At 37.6% G+C, this 20,270-nt stretch overlaps 1 protein-coding gene across 1 annotated transcript; it reads left to right on the plus strand.

Annotated features, from left to right (window-relative positions):
• The first annotated feature begins 11,405 nt into the window (after nt 1-11,405).
• On the plus strand, nt 11,406-16,442 carry LOC128199939 (uncharacterized). The gene is made up of 5 exons (XM_052891607.1): nt 11,406-11,508; nt 12,402-12,492; nt 12,921-13,067; nt 14,022-14,141; nt 16,215-16,442. The coding sequence occupies exons 1-5, from the start codon at nt 11,477-11,479 to the stop codon at nt 16,440-16,442; spliced, it is 618 nt and encodes a 205-aa protein (XP_052747567.1). The 5' UTR covers nt 11,406-11,476.
• The last annotated feature ends 3,828 nt before the right edge of the window (nt 16,443-20,270 follow it).

Consider the following 20,270-nt stretch of genomic DNA (forward strand, 5'->3'; position numbering starts at 1 on the left):
TGTTAATGAAGATCTATATCTTGGATGATAATCTGTTTTTATATGGCACGTTTGGAACCCTCGTGATTTTAAGTTTTCGACTAACTATCACCATTCTGACGTTTCAAAAGTGCTTGTAAAGTAAGTATAATTTAAATCGACTTTGACTTTAACTATGAAGAAAAATATACAAACGTACAGTAACAAAGTTATGATACTAGTATTGTAGAAGCTGTAGAAATGAAAGAGCACAATTAACTTAGCGGCCGCACCGCTCACCGCTTTGGCCAGTGATCCCATACTGGTCGGCGCTGCAAAGATGATCGCAGACTGTCACAAACGCCGCAAGACTTAAGAACATACAAGGAAACCTCATAACTTTAACTTTAAATCGACTATTTGTAACAATTATCTAATAACATTAAATGACGTTTCAAAAGTGCTTGTAAAGTAAGCCTAATGGAAATAAATGTATTTTGACTTTAACTGACTAAGGTATTTTTATTTAAACCCTAAATAATATTAAACTACTGATAACCGAACGTTTAAGGCTCAAATAAGAGTTATCTTGGTTTCAATGCTGGTCACTTGGACTTTTTACACAAACGATACCTTAGACAGTGAACTGTTGCTTTTAAATGGGAATTTAGTTCTAAATAATACTGTATCGCTATTGCTGAAGATAAAAAAAGTTCTGGCTAAGTTCTCTGTTCGTTTTTTTCCCAAACTACTCTCGTTTGGAATGGTCATAGCTTGAAATATAAATCAGTGACTTTAAATTTTACTTAATAACTCTACAATTATGTGTAATAAATATTTTTTTTTGTTTTGAGATTGTAAACTATTTCGGAGGTTAGATAATAAAATAGTCAAAATTACAGAACACAAAGAACGCTAAATTTTTACGCTTTGTGATCAAATTACAAGGAAAATTAACAGACAGGTTCGTAATCTGATCAACGTTCAAGAAACCAGTCTACAATGACACATAATTATTAGCAGCTAAAAATGTATAAACCATTTCGCCGGTTTCTGGCAAACAAATAAACGCTTTAAACATGTCATGTCTGTGAACTGGGTTAATAGCCGTATAAATAACAACAATTAGGACGAACAATCGTCTCGAAATAAACTATTTCCAATGATTATCCAATATCGTCTGGAACAGGGGATTCTTAGAGTCAAACATTAACATCCTGAGCTTGCCAACTCTCAGTGGAGCAGCGTGGTGGGTTTAAATATAAGCTTTGACACTCACAAATAACGTGACTTTCTAGTAGTAAAAGAATTTTCAAAATCGGTTCAATGGATCCAGAGATACCCCCTACAATATCTCTGTGACAGAAGGTCGATTATTGACTAGTCTGGGGTAACGTGCAAAAGGTCGTGAAACATTCATAGCTCCATAACGACTCACCGGTGGACTTAGGCTCCATTTACATTGGCACAAAATCAAAGTGATGTGCGAGATACTACGCTTCAATTCTGAGCTTTGATTCTACATGTGTTAGCGAGCTACAGACCTTCGGTTTTAACTATACAGTTCAAAAATCATTTAACGGACCAATTAGACTCTTCAGTTAAAACTGCAGTTGTGTTGCACGGGTAATATGTACTCGTAAGTACCTTTAATATAAAAATGAATGTATGAAATGTTGCTAAGCGAATCTCGAGAACGACTGAACCGATTTTGCTAATTCTTTTTCAGAATATTCCTTGAAGTACGACGATGGTTTTTACGGAGAGCTTTTTTTTAGGGTAGGGGTAGGGTGGAAGTAGCATGGGAGTAGGGAAGGGTAGGGGTAGGGAAGAAGTGCACATAACTCAAAGCGAACCTTGATCGGGTCCGCTAGTTATCTAATAAAAACTTCAAATTTCGTACATACGGTGTACAGAAATAACAAATTTAAAGAGTGGGTCTAAATCAAAATTTCTTTATTTATTTAAAACATTTGTTTATCATAAATAAACAAATGTTTTTTGAAAATTTAAAACATTTGTTTATCATAAATAAACAAATGTTCTAAATAAATAAAGAAATTTTTAAAACATTTGTTTATCATAAATAAACAAATGTTCTAAATAAATAAAGAAATTTTGATTTAGACCCACTCTTTAAATTTGTTTTTTCTGTACAACGTATGTACAAAATTTCGCAAGAATTATTAGTAACAAAAACATACATATACTAGCAGACGCCCGCGATTTCATTCGCGTAAATTCTGTTATTTACAAATCAATGTGAAAATGTTTGTACAATAAGTATTCTCTTTCTTTTCTTATGTGATTGGTATTTTTATTATTTCCTTTTCTCTATTACTTCTATATACCCTAACCGTATGTCTAATTATTTGTATTAGTTTCTTCATTAGGTTGTTTGGCAGAAATAGCTTGTTAGCGATAAGGCAATTATTAATATTGATATTAATAATTAATTAATTAATTATTATTATTAATATTTTTTGTAAATATTTTGTAATATCTGTTTTCTGTGTGGTGTCAAGTTGCATTAAAGCGCATATTTATTTAATTTTATTACATTTACTGGTGGACGAGTGACTTTGCGTCTAGTGGTCTAGTCTACACGCTCCCTTATAATGTCATAAAGTATTGAAACACAATATTTGTGATGTTTTACGACACCAGTTATCACTTAGGCCACTTTTATGAGACAAAAACTACTGCTACTAAATACAAGATTACTGACCATGTTCTGTTTGCCTAAATGCTAATAATGGTCTGAGTAAAGTTATTTTACTAAATAATCTCAAAATAACGATGCTTATTATTAAACTGCCTCGTCGATCCAGTGGTTGGCCTGGATCATAAGGTCCTGAGTTCGAGTCCAGACTATGTAACTTTTCTTTCAACCCTTGGTGTTCATCCTATACTTCTACAGGATGTCTGTGTCCTGTATTTCTGCGGATACAGCATCACTGTGTTCCAGTCTGAAGAGTATAAAAGAAGAAGATAATAAATATACATTAATATGCAATATGCATTTATATTTTATCAATTTCTTCTTTCTATCCTATAGAAGTACAGGATGTCTGTGTCATGGGATTTGATGACATGATATGGCGGGTTTGTGGTGATGATTCTGTAACGATCATCATCCTCATCATCAATCCATATTCGGCTCACTGCTAAGCTCAAGTGTCCTCTCAGAATGAGTGGGGTTACGCCAATAGTCCACCACGCTGGTCCAATGCGGATTGGCAGACTTCACACACGCAGAGAATCAATAAAATTCTCTGGTGTGCAGGTTTCCTCACGATGTTTTCGTTCACCGTTTGAGACACGTGATATTTAATTTCTTAAAATGCACACAACTGAAAAGTTGGAGATGCATGCCCCGGACTGGATTCGAACCTACGTCCTCCGGAATCGGAGGCAGAGGTCATATCCACTGGGCTATCATGGACTTTAACGATCATTATTATTATACAAATGTTAACATATTGACCGGCTGACCTGAAGCTATGTCTCCATGCAAGGCCCTGAATGTGCCCGGAGAGGAACAGAAACAGCAAGAACAACACCATCGCCCACAGCAACATGTCGCACTACACAAACACATCGACACACATCGCCGACACGCAATATTATTCGCATCATTTTACCGACACACCCGCCGACACCGGTCAACTGACCGACACACACTATCCACGTATCGATTGTACAATCTTGTACATCGTGTAAGATAATAGGTTTGCGGATTTACATTAACTATGACTCGAAGCCTCAATACAGAGCCTTAAGGTCGTAACGTAAGACACGATTACAATATGCACTGTTTTACAGGACTGTACCAGAATAAAATCAGACTAACGGAATAAGATATTAACCCTGTGGTAATCTTGAAGTTAAATTGAAAATTTGAAAATCCACTCATAGCAATGACATGTGAACATAATGTACATTTAGACTGATTGCATTTAGCTTTTGATCTAAGATCCAGCATACGAAATATATAGGTACCTTAATCTCTTAAAATTATTAATGAGAAGAAAAAAGTTATAGATTGTGACGCGCAGAGAGCGTCAGTCAAATTCGAGAGAATGCCTGTCTTTGTTGACAGGCATTCTCTCGAATTTGACATTTCATACTGACAAGGTCAGTATGAAATCATCAATAAAGACATCTGTGGTTTCACGATAACCGTATTTTCTCAAGTGATTATAGTTATTCATACGATATCAAACCACAGATAAGCCTATTTAAAATTTTTGTCTGTCTGTCTTTCTGTTTGTCCACGCTAATCGAACCGATTATAACAGGAATTTCACTGGAAGTTAGAGGAGGTTGTGGAGCAACATATAGCCTACTTATTATCCCGGTAAATCCATGGTTACTGCGGGATTTGTAAAAAACTGAATTTCACGTGGAAGAAGTCACAGGCGTCCGCTAGTAATGGAACAAAAACCATTGTTGGTATTTCGACGATATTTCGATATCGAAACCGCGAGCGGCGTCCGCGAACTTATCGCGAATATTCGCCGAACGCGATTCAATTTCCGCCTCTTTTCCGCCCCAACGAATTCGTTTCACCACTCTATATGTCGTCGAGGAAAACGCGAAAGAACTTCACTTAAAATATCTCATTACAGATGTTTGACCTCAATACATGTTGCCGACTTGGGAAGAGTAGACCCTGATAGTAAACTTTGAGGAATAAGGAATAATAAAATATATATGTAGTATTCCAACTACTACTTTAAAAATTCTTTTTTTTAATATTCTTTACAAGTTAACCTTGACTACAATCTCACCTGATGGTAAGTGATGATTGAGATTTGAGTCTAAGATAGAAGCGGGCTAACTTGTTAGAAGGAGGATGAAAATCCATACCCCTTTCGGTTTCTACACGACATCGTACCTTAACGCTAAATCGCTTGACGGTACGTCTTTGCCGGTAGGGTGGTAACTAGCCACGGCCGAAGCCTCCCACCAGCCAGACCTGGAAAAATGAAGAAAATCTCAATCTGCCCAGCCGGGGATCGAACCCAGGACCTCCGTCTTGTAAATTCACCGCGCATACCACTAGGCCACGAAGGTCGTAAATCGTCTTTCCCATTAGGACGCAAGGAACATTATTTGTAAGTATCACAGGCATAAGAGCCGTGATAGCCCAGTGGATATGGCCTTTGCCTCTGATTCCGGAGGGTTCGAATCCGGTCCAGGGCATGCACCTCCAACTTTTCAGTTGTGTGCATTTTAAGAAATTAAATATCACGTGTCTCAAACGGTGAAGGAAAACATCGTGAGGAAACTTGCATACCAGATCATTTTCTTAATTCTCCGCGTGTGTGAAGTCTGCCAATCCGCATTGGGCCAGCGTGGTGGACTATTGCCTCACCCGTTGAGGAGTCTCGAGCTCAGCAGTGAGCTGAATATGGGTTGATAATACTGATCATAGGCTATATTTTATCCCCCTATTCTCACGCTTGTCAAGTTTACGCTGGCTGAAGCTTATTACAATTATAGACATACAGTTTATTACAAATATAACGACAACCCTCAGACTTGCGTTAAAAGATTCATCAATCGAAGTTCTATGTTCCTTGTGTTTATCTTGTAAACCGGGCTTTAGAAATAGAAAATAAGTTATTTACTGATTAAATTTAAAAGCCAAGTTTTTTCCATTTACTCCGAAGTAATCTAGGGCGTTCATCGAAGCATCTAGGCATGATAGCAATGACTGAGATTGAAGTTGATTTATATCTAAACTAAACATCTAAACTGTCTCATTGGTAGTTAACTTATGTGGCTTCGGATCACGAGGTCCCAGGTTCGAGTCCTGGGTCGGGCTATAAAATATTGAGCCATTCTTTCTTTTAAGAAATTTTAAGTTTGAGAAATTCGCAGTCCGAAATAGGTCGTTAAAGAATTTATCATTATCACCTTTTAGCATTTATTTCATCCTTCCTAAATTGCACTAGCGGGCGCCCGCGATTACGTCCGTGTGGAATTTAGTTTCTCAAGAATCCCTTGGGAACCATGGTTTTTCCCGGGATAAAAAGTAGCCTATGTGTTAATCCAGACTTTAATCTATTTCTACTTCAAATTTTAGGTGATTCGGTTCAGTAGCCGAGGCGTGAAAGAGTAACAAACATTCATACCATCAAAATCATCTGGTTTTTGGTAAATCTCGGGAATCCGTGGAGTTTTTCAGGATAAAAAGTAGCCTATGTGTCAATCCAGAGTAAATTCTATTTCCATTCCAAATCGCTTCAGTTGTAGCGGTGTTAAAGCGTAACAAACATCCAAACATCCATACAAACTTTTGCGTTTTTAATATTAGTAGAATTGATTGCTTTTCAAATGTTGCACAAAACATCCGTGGGATAAAACGACGAGCAGCAGGCGGAAGTATAAACAGCGTCATCGAAATCGCCACAACTCGCGCCGAAACAAAATGGCGACATAAAAACAATCTCGTTTTATTGCTCGCCGCGCTAACCTGGCGATATGGTTTACACCGTTTTAATGTACTAGTGTTGTTGATCGACTTTACTCGTTCATGATGAAGACTATTGTAATCAAATGGATGGATAGACAGTTTTAGCAGACTCAGTGATTGATTACAAAAATAAGAAATGTCGAACAAAGGTTATGATTCACAATATTTGTCATGACAACTTAATTAACAAATCAAACTGTAACTAAAATAAGACCCAAGAATGGCAGAGAATGACCTTGAGTGAAGTTACGCACTTGTGAACGTTGTGTGTAGGGTTAAAGGATCTTTTGACTGTTAACCAACACTCCCCTTTTCCACTCACGTCACTCTCCCCGCCTATCCCAAGTAACTCATAAAGAATTACATAACAAGAGATGTGGACGGCTCGAACGCCACGAGCACACTGAAGCCGTCCGTACCGCAAGTCGTTGCAACGCGGCGATAGCAACAATAACAAAGAATTTGTATGGTAGTGTAGCACAGAAGATGAAAGAAGACGTAAAGCAATTTACTTTTAATTTCTCAAACAGTAGATCCTATTTAATAAAGTAAGACTGTCTGTGACACCAAACATCTTCATCATTCATCATTATCAACCCATATTCGGCGCACTGCTTAGCTCGAGTCTCCTGTCTGAACGAGAGGGGTTAGGAGGGGTCCACCGAATGCGGATTGGCAGACTTCACACACGCAAAGAATTAAGAAAATTCTCTGGTATACAGGTTTCTTCACGATATTTTTCCTTCACCGTTTGAGACACGTGATATTTAATGTTTTAAAATGAACACAACTGAAAAGTTGGAGGTGCATGCCCCGGACAGAATTCGAACCGAATCGAGCTTTAGATAAAGCAAATATTCTTTGTTTTTAAATATGACCAATATTCCCATTTCCCTCCAACTAGTCGGAAAAGACTGTAAAGGGTAATTTTAAGCAGAGTGGATTAAGATCCGCAGAAGAGCCAAAGTCACTTATATAGCTCAGCGAGTCGCGAAGCTGAAGTGGAAATGGGCAGGCCACATAGTTCGAAGAACCGATGGACGTTGGGGTCCCAAGGTGCTGGAATGGTGACCCCGCACCGGAAAGCGCAGTGTTGGTCGACCCCCCAGTAGATGGACCGAGGACATCAAGCGGGTTGCAGGGAGCTGCTGGATGCTCGCGTCTCGAGACCGTTTTGTTTGGAAGTCCATGCAAGAGGCCTAAGTCCAGCAGTGGACGTCCATCGGCTGATAATAATGACAATGATGATACTAAGCTAGCAATAACCTGCGCTTATTTTCAGCTGAGAACCATCACCCAGCCAGTTATAAAAAAAGAATATTTTTAAAATAAAAAATAAAATTGATCTTAGAAGCACGGAATACATAATAATCGTGCAAGATAGTAAAGAAGTCTTTATAGCTAACATTGCGGGCTTCTTCTAATATTAACCGCGTTAGGAACCCTCGTCGCTATTGACGGTAGTTGTTGAATAATAGACGATACCTTGCGGATGCTCAAGTATATTGTTTTTGCAATTGATCGTTGTTATAGCATCCTCCCCTGAGAATACTACAATCACAATACAAGATTAAAATGACAGTGAAAGATTTTTGTCTCGGAAGTGTTTTTCAGATAAGCTGGGTGACAGTCGCCTGTATGACGTTCATAATCATAGATTTACGAGTCGGTACAAGATAATAATTCTATGTTCATAATACATACTATTATTGCGAATCGCGGCAAATTTTCAAGAGTGAAACGAACTGTAGATAGTCCGCATTGGTTCCTCCTCACTTGGTTGGTTGGTTGGTTGGTTTGACTCAAAGCAGCAAGAGTTTTGAAGAAGGTCGTCAACTGTCTTAATATTAGTTAATGATAATCATCGATATCGGCGGCTTGACGTGCTCTCCGAGGATGTAACACCAACAACTGCTTAACTCCTGGTTAAGAATTGTTATAGAATATATTATTACAAAGAATAATTAGAACTAAAAATAATCATGTAAAGGTGGCCTTATTGCTACAAACAATCTCTAATAGGCAACCCCTGATGATAGGATGACGGAGTAAGAGCAAAGCGGAGAAAGAATTACTCAATATTTCATTTAACCCGAACTCAGGGTCTCTTAATATCAAACCACATACTAATCACGTGACTAACGAGCAGTCTGTAGATTGTAGATGGTAGATGTATCTAAAAGTCTCTTTTACAAATCTTTTACAAATCAAACTTGATCTTCGTAGATGTAAATCAAGGCACCTTTTCCTTATACCTAACAACTCAGCGTCACAGTATTTTTTTATATTTGTGTATTATCAAGCTGAACATAACATTCAATTTACAGAGCGCGCAATGGAGCCGCTGCAGAAACTATTTCGAAACGAGACGTAACTGAAACACGTTTTAAAATTTTTGGCTCCATTTACGTGCAAGAGCTCTCCGGGTGGAATTTTAAAGTGGAATTTGCTGAAAACTGTTTTATAGCGTCTACAGACGCGCCAATTCAAAAATTGAATAAAGGTTGGCTAACTATACAAGTTTTTACAAATCTGGTGGTTATTGAATATTTTAGTAGAACTACAAAATTTTAGTGCGTAATAAAAAAAATCTTTATTGAGTAAATTACGTATCAAAATTGTATGGGCTATTTAATTGGGTTGTTAAGATATAATTTTAAAATTTATTGGTTATTTACTGGTATATTGTAATTCCATCACGCGAATTTTATTATGAAATATTTTTTTCCCACATATTCACGTATACAATCATGTACTCGTATATGCTTGAACTATTTAACGTTTATTAAAAAAATATTTAGATTGTGATATTGTTTTTAAATCAAAGTAAAATTAATATAAGTGGGTTTAATGAAAACCTGAACATATTTTTAATAAGTAATGAATTATTTTTAGAATAATTAAAACACTACTTTTCTTGCTGTATCAGTGGAGCCAAAAATATATTCCTCGTGTTGGCACATCTGTTGAGGCTTAAAGAACCGTGTTACTGAATATAACATGGACATAGGCTGTTAATGTGGACATTTTACAGTGAAAATGAGTGTGTTTAACAATGTGATGACACTTGGTGTTTTTTGTGTTATTTCTGCACACGGAAACGAGGTAATTACGTCTTTATTTGTTTTTTTAATACCTATTAAAATACTTAATAGATTCAGGCGTTATTTTGTGAAAATTCTTTATAAACATTTTATAAATAATTGTCTAATTTGCTTTTCTTTAGCTTAAACGCTACCCAGACACGACATAAAATTTAATTAACTATATGTGTTATATTATTTATATGTGATTTTTATATGTCAGAGCTCGTTAGGAGAAGTACCGTCGTGCAGAATGGCTGTCTTTCGGTCTGGACAGTGGACCCTAAACTGGGGTAGTCTTTCTACGTACAAATTGTACAAACTGGAGAATTCCTTCATTAGTTACCTCCCCAAACTAACCAACCTCAGGAGACGGTGACTCTTCACGACTAATTCTTTTTAAATAATTTACAATTAAAGCCGGATTTACATTTCTCTGACGTGTCGTGTTGTGACACATCAGAACAGAATCATTTTCTTACATTTTGTATGCGGCACATCAGAAGTCATCACGACATGTTATAACACATAAGTGTAAACGTTGCCATATAAAATGTAGGATACCGTTTCTGTTTTGATGCGTCCCGTCACGACACGTCAGACTAATAATAATTCCGCCTTAACCCGTTTGGTGCGAGCTATTTAGCATTTCACAAATGAATGGATCATGTGACATAATGCTATTTAGCATTGCTCTCATTGCATTTCACATAGCTATATTGCATATCACAAATGAAACAGATCATGGGCAACATGAGAGGCTGTGGGCGCTCGTGTTTGAGACGACGACTCGAAGTGTCAATGGGGCACAAGTGGCCGCCCACTTGGGGCACATTCGCAGTAATGCTGCGTTGGTTGTTATTAACAATGATTTTATACTATTAGATTTTTTGTCACTAACGCATTGAAACTGAGGCGCACAAAAGCGGCTAATTGTGTTAAATTTAATTTAGTCGCGTAGTAAACAACTAAAGTCATTTAGACAAATAATTATCTAAATATTGTTTACAATGACGAGTTGTTTAAGAAGTTTAAAAACTATTTATAAATACATAAATACATAATGAAAGTAAACACAAAATTGTAAATGTGTGCGTTCAGTGTCTTTAAATTCGGATCACTTTTTGCGGTGATTCTGTAGGTACGTAACACATCTATAGTAAAATATATCGTTGGTTATTGATATTTTATGCAACTGATATTTCACTTGAAGTGATATTTCAATTGATATTTCCTAAAGGTTTCTGAGTTTGTGATAGACGACCTTCTTCAAGTCGATACCTTCGTGATTTTATAAAAGTTGAAAGCTATGTAAGTTAGTATTTTATGAGGTCTGGGCGACATACTAGTAGTCGCTTGGATTCACCTGTCTTTCTTGGACAATAACAAAAGATAAAGAGAATAAGAAAAGAAATAAGAAAAGATAAAATGTGTTCTAAAATGAATATATTCGGAGTAAAAATATTTTTTTGTAAATAGATCATAAATTGTGGCCCTTATATCGCATCCTTATATTATGACCTCGCCAAACTTAGATATTCATAAATATCATGAAGTAATTTAATATTGAAATGCGGAGTGCCAGTTGCAATATCTCGTCGATATGTACAGTCTTACCACTACGATTACGTATTTTAAAATGCAAGGATAGATAAAGGCGTGTGTTACATGGATGGTCGGAATTATTTAAATTACTCTTTATGAAAACATAAAAGTTTGAAACCTTGAAAAACACCTTGAAGTTATGGAAAATACTCCGCAATATTTTTTACCCCACCCTGTATATTATTTACTTGCTGACTTTGTCATAAAATACTTGTGTTTTTAGGATTTATTTCAAGAAAATCGCCGGCTGTCAAAAGCTATCGTCGAAGCCTTCCAGGATACCAACTTTGACCGAGAACTGCTCTTCGACCTGAAAAAGGAGAACCAAGTGTACCTTAACCGCACCATGTCGTTGTTGATCAAGTATATTGTGAAACGGTAAATCTATACTAATATTATAAAACTGAAGAGTTTGTTTGTTTGAACGCGCTAATCTAAGGAACTACTGGTCCGATTTAAAAATTTCTTTCAGTGTTAGATAGCCCATTTATCAAGGAAAGCTATAGGCTATATTTTCCACCCGTATTCGTACGGGAACGGGATCAACGCGGATGAAACCGCGCGGCGTGTACTAGTGCTCTAATATAATTGATGATTTTTAGCATAATTTATCAGCCCATTCTCCTACCAAAAACCTAAGTACGGAAACAACTTTGAAGTTTTTATCATGGTTATTTTGGGCAGCAGGTTTAAAGTTAAAAGGTAAAGGATAGTTTTTTCCAGGGATAATATGCTAAATCAGGTCCCCAAACGCGACTTACGTACGTAGGTAGCTCTACGTAGCAAGCCGTCAAAACACCGTCCACCCAATTTACAACGTCACGACCGGTCGTATCCTCTGTTGTTATTGTGCGTGACTGTCGCGCCCCAGGCGTGACGTCCGGACGTATGCTTCCAATCGATTTACAATTTTTTTTTAATTCTTTACAATTTAGCTCTTGACTACAATCTCACCTGATCGTAAGTGATGATGCCATTTAAGATGGAAACGGGCTAACTTGTCAGGAGGAGGATGAAAATACACCCCTTTCGGTTTCTACACGACATTTTGCCGGAACGCTAAGTCGCTTGACGGTACGTCTTTGTTGGTAGGGTGGTAACTAGCCACGGCCGGGGTCTCCCACTAGCCAAAACTCATACTCAAATCTAGCTCATATAAGATTTTAGACCAATATAACTCTTGGCTGCGATGTTTGTGTTATGCTTTGACTATATAAAGATAACCTTTACTTCTATTACTACGACTTGTAATTAGTCGACGTATCTGACAGGGAAGTAGACAACTACCGGTCGAGGCGCACGGACGCCATCAGTCGCCGCGTGTATTCCTCCCTCATCATGAAACTCATTGACATCGCCAGGGTGAGTTTTGTTATATTATCTCCAGATCATAGCAATGCGTATAAGAAATGAAGAACCAAATCCTTTTGTACGTGTCGACCATTAGGTTACGTATGTACGTAAGGATGGTCTACGTCATAGCATCACGTTTTTTAAACGCGCCGTCGACGCCCGTTTGTACCGATACAGTGGCGATACGCACGCGAATCAGACGAAGCCTGTAGACCTTTGCACGCCTATATAAATTCAAACACGCGTTTGAATGGATACAGCGACGTACCGTTTCTACGCCGATACAAACGCGATGCTAACGCGTGTGTGTATCGATACAAACGACAATAAACTGCTCTGTATGAAAAAAAGTGCACCGTTGACACACGTTTCACGCGTCAACGGCGTCAAAGAAACGTGGTGTACACAGGCCCTAGGAGAATGATATAATCTTGCAGGATCTACCACGCAACTCCAGCGCAGCGAGCCGCATCGACACCGCGCACCGGTACTACATGTCGGTGGAGAGTCGCGACATGCACGACCAGATGGCCGACGTGCAAGTGTTCCACGCGTGCGCGCGTCTCTACGACGTCATGCTCACTGTATGACACTTTACAGACAACTGCCATATATATCGTATCATTAAATAGTCCACTACAACGCATCGACACCGCGCACCGGTACTACATGTCGGTGGAGAGTCGCGACATGCACGACCAGATGGCCGACGTGCAAGTGTTCCACGCGTGCGCGCGTCTCTACGATGTCATGCTCACTGTATGACACTTTACAGACAGCTGCCATCTATATCGTATCGTTAAATAGTCCACTACAACACATCGACACCGCGCACCGGTACTACATGTCGGTGGAGAGTCGCGACATGCACGACCAGATGGCCGACGTGCAAGTGTTCCACGCGTGCGCGCGTCTCTACGACGTCATGCTCACTGTATGACACTTTACAGACAACTGCCATATATATCGTATCATTAAATAGTCCACTACAACGCATCGACACCGCGCACCGGTACTACATGTCGGTGGAGAGTCGCGACATGCACGACCAGATGGCCGACGTGCAAGTGTTCCACGCGTGCGCGCGTCTCTACGATGTCATGCTCACTGTATGACACTTTACAGACAGCTGCCATCTATATCGTATCGTTAAATAGTCCACTACAACACATCGACACCGCGCACCGGTACTACATGTCGGTGGAGAGTCGCGACATGCACGACCAGATGGCCGACGTGCAAGTGTTCCACGCGTGCGCGCGTCTCTACGACGTCATGCTCACTGTATGACACTTTACAGACAACTGCCATATATTGAAGCTAGGCATATGCAAAACTAATCATAACTTGTCTTGTCTTGTCAAATACTGCTAAATAACAAACGTCTCGAGACAAATGAATCATGAAGAAAGAAAAATACTTAATAGCCTGACCCAGGACTCTAATCGACAACTTCAAATTCTAAAACCGCTTAAACTAACTACTAGGCTGTTGAGCAGATCTTCTGTTTATAAATTAATATCAATATTTTTTCACAGACACCTCGAATAGTATCCGATCTAGGTAATCTAGATGACTTGACGCCAAGAATCCTCGTGAAGAAACTAAATGACATGCAGATTAAACCGGTGCATCTAGGTGTAGCCTTACTTATACAGGTAATATTGACAGTTATATTAATTTTTATAGCATCATAACGCTAACATCTTAAGCAGTTCCATCTTGGAGTAGAAATTCCACCTACATAATATCAATCCAATTAAGAATAATTATTATACTGATTTAATCAAATTGTTATGAGAAACTTGTAGTAAACTGTCCAAATAACATCCAAAGCAAACTGAAATGAATGTAAATATATGTGTTTAATATTCCAATTTCTTTCTAAAATATTTTGGACGCTATCGACTTGTTTTTGCTAAAGCAAATTTGCTGAAGATGTTTTAGCTAAATTGAAACTATAATAATAATGATAAAATTAAGTACCTCATTAAATCTGGGAACATAGGATCCTCTTATTTAAAAGTGAATGTATTAATTAATTTAAATGTATGCCCACTTATTAAGCATGCCTTTTCAAGAATCCTGTATTTAGTTCTCTCATGTTGATTCTGACATTTTCATGCATATTCTTCCCATATATTATGTTAATCACAACATTAAATGCAAGAGCATTATAGTTAAGAAGTCAAATTAGTTTCAATGTCTGCGTTTTCTTTTTAAGTCTAAAAACAGCATAATCGGAAATTTCAAAAAAATAATAACATGCTGAGATGCTTTGTGTATATGTATTCTATAGTTGATTACTACGAGTTTGTATTGCATAAATGTTTTTTAGAGGATTATACAAAACGAGCGGACGCCCGCGACTTCGTCCGCGTCGAATTTAGTTTTTTACAAATCCCGCGAGAACCATGGATTTTTCATGGATGAATTTATGAAAGTATCTATTTCCATTCCAAAATTCAGCTAAATCGCTTCGGTAGCCGCAGCGTAAAAGAGGAACAAACATACTTACACACTTTCACAGTTACACACAAACTTTCGCCTTTATAATATTAGTGTGATTAGTGTGATTAGGGTTACCAAGAGCTGAACAGGTCAAAATATTAGTCCGGGGGTGTAAGGTCCATCAATTTTCCCTATAACCCCTAACCTTCCATAACTGGCAACCTTACCTGAAACGTAATGTAGCCAGACCCGAGAGACAGACTGACGAGGTTCAGTCCACTAGAGATACAACTATTTCGAAATTGCCTAAACTGTATCGGGCAGTAGCCTGTCTAGACGTTTTACGTCTAGTGCAATAAAGCAACACGTCTGGCCAGCGTGTGCATTGCCGAGAAAGAAAGAAAAAAGCGTTTATTTTGAAATTATGCCACACATCACAATATCTCCAGTACACCAGGTCATCCAGAACAATACCCTGCGATGTGTGGCATAACCCAAAAAATGGCCCCAGCCCAGCATAATGCTACGTGACGATTTGAATTAGGACACGTAGCGCTGATTTTCAGCTGGAACCACAGATTAGGTAACGGTACGAACACAGCCAACACAACCTTGATAATAATCTTGTTGAGATAAATTCAAGAAAATAAATTGTACATCGTAACTAATAATTTCTTACAAAAAGTGAGTGTAAAGAAAGAAAAGAAAAAAGATATATTTTAAAAATTGTGCCACACTTAACCCCCTAACATTATTGTAGTGCCTGATACTTAAACCACTTAGGCTAAGCGACAGTACACCACTATGTCATATTTGGCACAACCTTCAAAAAGGATCCAGCTCAGCATTGTGCTGCATGTATCGAGGAATTATTGGACAAACAGCGCTGATTTTCAGCTGATAATCTTAAACTAGGTGACACCACGGAAATGCGTAGTCACATAACGACATAAAACTAAACTAATAGTTCCTTTATACGCTTTCACGCCTAAACCACTAGGCTGATTATAAAAAATCTTTTACTAATGAAAAACTACGTTATCAGCGAGTAACAAACGTTATATTTTATTAATTGTTTTTAACCGAAATCAAAAAAAGGAGGAGGTTATCAACTCATCGGAATCTTTTTTTTATGTATGTTCACCGATTACTCAAAGACGCCTGAACCTTTTGAAAAATTCTTTTTTCGTTTGGAAGGGTATGCTTTCCAGTTGGCCCCATAGAAATCATGTAAGGATCTGATGATGGGATCCTGGAGAAATCGACGGTTTCTATTCCAGTACCACCTCCGGAACACGGCAAACTTCGCCATCAGATCCAAAGCCCTGGAGGTGCTGTCCACCAAGCCGCAGCTGGTGGGGCCGGCGGTGGTCGACACGCTGAAGGCGTTGGCGACGCGCCTGCTGCCGGTGGCGGAGCTGCTGCAGGTGCACCTGGCGCACGCCAGTCCCGCCTTCAAGGACACCTGCCCTGCCACGTGGCTCGGCATCGTCAACAATAAGCCTTGAAGTTTATCGTACTACTTGAAGTCATAGCACACGTCAAAAACTAAATAAAATAAATATTGTCTTTTTATTTATCTTATTGCCAGTTGATTTTAAAAATATTTAACATTAGCGGACGCCTGCGACTTCGTCCATGGCATTGATGTAAACTTTAGACCCCTATTTCACTCCCTTGTATTAAAATTTTCGCATGTTTTATAATAACAAATAGTCCACTAATAATTTTATATAAATATAACGACGACATGAACGACTTGTATTAGAAAATTTCAAACTCTTTTTAACGATTTAGGGTATAAATTTGAAAGATCATGAGTTAGGTACATTATTTTTAGTATTTTACTGGTAGTACGGGCAATTGTTACAAATTGTAACTTAAAAAATTAAGGAACGTGTAAGGACTTTCCATACAAACTTTCAGCCCTGATTTAATTATCGCGACAAAATAACAAAAAAATATATTTTAACCTTCTTCGTATTATGGTTAAAAATTTTACCTCATTTAAATTCATTCAGTAGTACCAGCGTGATGCGCAGTCTACAAAAATACGGATTGACAGACAGACAGACAGACAAAAAGTAAAACAATAAGGGTCTCGGTCAAGCTTGCATCAGTTTGTGCACGCTTGCAGCTCCCCCCCCCTCCCTCTCCGTCCCCCCTCCCCCTTGTGTATCCTTATCGTCAAATTACGCTCCTTATAACCTTTAATTGATAGATTAAATCTCTAAGGAAGAGTCGAATACATTAATAGAGAAAATCGAACAGATAGAATCGAAATTTTTCTTGCACATTTATATCAAAGAAACCTACATGGACTAGATATATTTCCCTACGGAAATTTCAGTCCGTTTTCAGTATGAAGGCAATAAAGTAAATATACAACTTTATCCCCAAAAGAGTTCAAATATCCACACACTCCTTTGATTGTAAGCTCTCGGTTTACAGAAGTAGACCAAACCACTCGCATTTGCATTTTAAACCGGAAACTCCTTTTGCCGTTCACGAACGTTGGAAATGTGCAATTTAGGAGCACAATAAGAGGTTTGTAAGCTAGTTTAATATTATATCCGCCGGTCCGTGTAGACGGACGAAGCAGGGGTATACAATATGCAAATTTCATGTAGCCCGACGTTTGGCGGCATACTAGGCAGGCACTGGAAATCTTAAAGAGTACAGTTTTTTAAACTAAATTGTAAAATAATTTAAAAGATGGTCCAAAATTGTATGGAGCCCAGGATCAGTCATTGTACCCTAGCGGAAATAAAAGAATATTTTTTTAAACTATTTTTGATTATACATATCTACGAATTTACTTTAATTCTTTCTGCCAAGAATTGCAACATTAATAATGGTAATAATGACGGATAGATGACGTTTACAATGCAGTAATCGATTTGACGTTTGCTGTCATTGTCATGTCATACTTTTTCTATGGGCGCCATCTTGATATAGGTAACTCAAAATCTTGGGTTTTTATTTTATTAATTTCTTTTTATTTAGTTATATTCTTTCACTTTAATAAATTTTAATAAAATCCTTGTATTTTTTAAATTTTAATTTTCCCCACGATGTTTTCCTGTATCGTTTAAAATGCACACAACTAAAAAGTTGGAGGTGCATGCCCCGGATTCGAACCCACATCCTCCGCAATCGGAGGCAGAGGTTACTGGTAAGGAGGTCCACTGGGCTATAGCAACTGTAAACTTTAGATTATGTACACGAAAATTCAAGTTAACTAGTATTAAGCATTAAGCCCATTAAGAATTAAAATACATAATTTGAATTGATTGTCCCAAAAGTATTACATTTTCCCCATTGAAGCGAGCAAAGTAAGGGACATACAATATGCAAATCGGATATCGTCCATGTTTGGCGAGCACCCAGCTACTAGAAAACTGAAAGGAGTCAAAGGCTTTTGAGGTCGATCCCACTCCGGGAGTTAGCTCTACGCTAGAGCCTGTTGAACTGATCAAATTATGCAGATTTTTACGACTTCCTTGCACAAATTTTTTTTAGTTTTATAATTATTTTTACCCGACTTCAAAGTTTTCAACAAATAGAGGATGTGCAGACAAGTATGTTTAATGACTTAGGTACATCCTAATTCTATTATTTTATCGACCGTAAATTAATTAGGTTAAGAAAAATATAAATGAATTTAATTTTCTCTTATTTTCATCTTAATATTATCCTCTTGAACTGTCTAAAAATCCAAAAAAAAATATTAATGATTAGGATTAGACACCTCGCGGCCCAGTTCCCATTCCTGTAGCAATATGGGGATAACACAAATACGATACTTTTGGTAAGAAAGTTTTCAAAATCGGTCCGGAAGATCCAGAGATTACCCCTGTAACCTCACAAACTTCACTTCTTCATAATATTAGTGCTTATAAGAAAATTAAACGTATCTACATATTCTAGTTAGCACCGCCCTCAAAACGATCAATAGAGTGCAAGTCGTCTTTCAAGGTTAAGTCGATTTTTTTTTTTAATTTATCTATTTATTAAACACTCATGGTGTAAGATACGATGAATAAAGAATCTCTTGAATTTTCTGATGTTTTAAACATTAATAATGTTACCTCTCGTTTCAATACATACGTACGTACCGCCACGTGCGTACACGCATGACTTTTTATTAGACAAACCAGATTTATAGTCCATAAAACGTAAATTGCCCAACAGCAATTGATGTTCATATTTGTACGGCTATGAAATTGGAGATAATATCCGTCTTTCGAAAAATTTCGCTCAACATTTTATTTTATTAACCAAGTCTTTAAAACATGATTAAAATGGTGGGAAAATGAGAATTTCTTTTCCCTCCAATTATCCACTATCATTAATATAAAAAAAGAGCAATTTTCATCAGTGGTTAATTATTTGAACCGCCAGCTTCGTGGCCCCAAATAATACGTTTACAACGTCGGCGCAGGCGCATGACGCGGCGTATAATTTACGAGCGCGTTACAACGCAAACATTTCTTATTATATTGTTCCGCGACACCAATTATTGCGCAAAAATACATCATATCGGAACAACAAATAAAAAAAATATGCTTTAATCTATAGACCATTTATTTATAGATAATAATAGTTACAAGCAAATGGCCCATTTGATGTAAATAGCCAAATCGGTTCAGTAGTTGCGGCGTCAAAGACTAACAAACAAACATACATCATAACAAACATCCATACAAACTTTTATCATTAGCCTTATCCACAAAAAAGTCGCTCAGCGAGCTATGGAGAGGCCTATGTTAGGAGTCTCTCTGAAGGATAAAATCCAGAATAATCATTTATAATATTAATAGGAAGTATATATTCAATTCGCTTATATGATGGGCCTTAGATTAATAAACATACACTGTATTCTGAGTGATAGGCTTAGTTTACTAACACATTCTTAATGTCAAATAAGACTATAAAGCCTCGGCCTCACTTTTACTTAACTATTATAAATATAATACACAAATTACCTACACTCAACGCTGACAAAGTAATATACAAACTTGTGCTCAGAAGTGGGATTAATCTGGATGACAAATGAAGGAAACATCCCGTCCGATACAAAAGTCCGTAGTTCAGCAACTAATGAATAGGAGCGGTCCGTAAATCAGTTCAGTGTCAGTATCGATTGGCGCCGACTATCTGGGCTAAACCTTTTTTCCACCTGAAGCCCTTGCTAGGTTACGTTGTGTTGTTACTGTGATGTGCAACCTAATCGATATTGCAACCAATGATATTTTATACTAGAGACAGGGCACTACCGCATCAATAGTAAGGCGAATAAATGTTTATAATTGTCTTAATTTCATTTCATCATC

Source organism: Bicyclus anynana, chromosome 4, assembly GCF_947172395.1.
Source record: "Bicyclus anynana chromosome 4, ilBicAnyn1.1, whole genome shotgun sequence".
Classification (NCBI taxonomy): domain Eukaryota; kingdom Metazoa; phylum Arthropoda; class Insecta; order Lepidoptera; family Nymphalidae; genus Bicyclus; species Bicyclus anynana.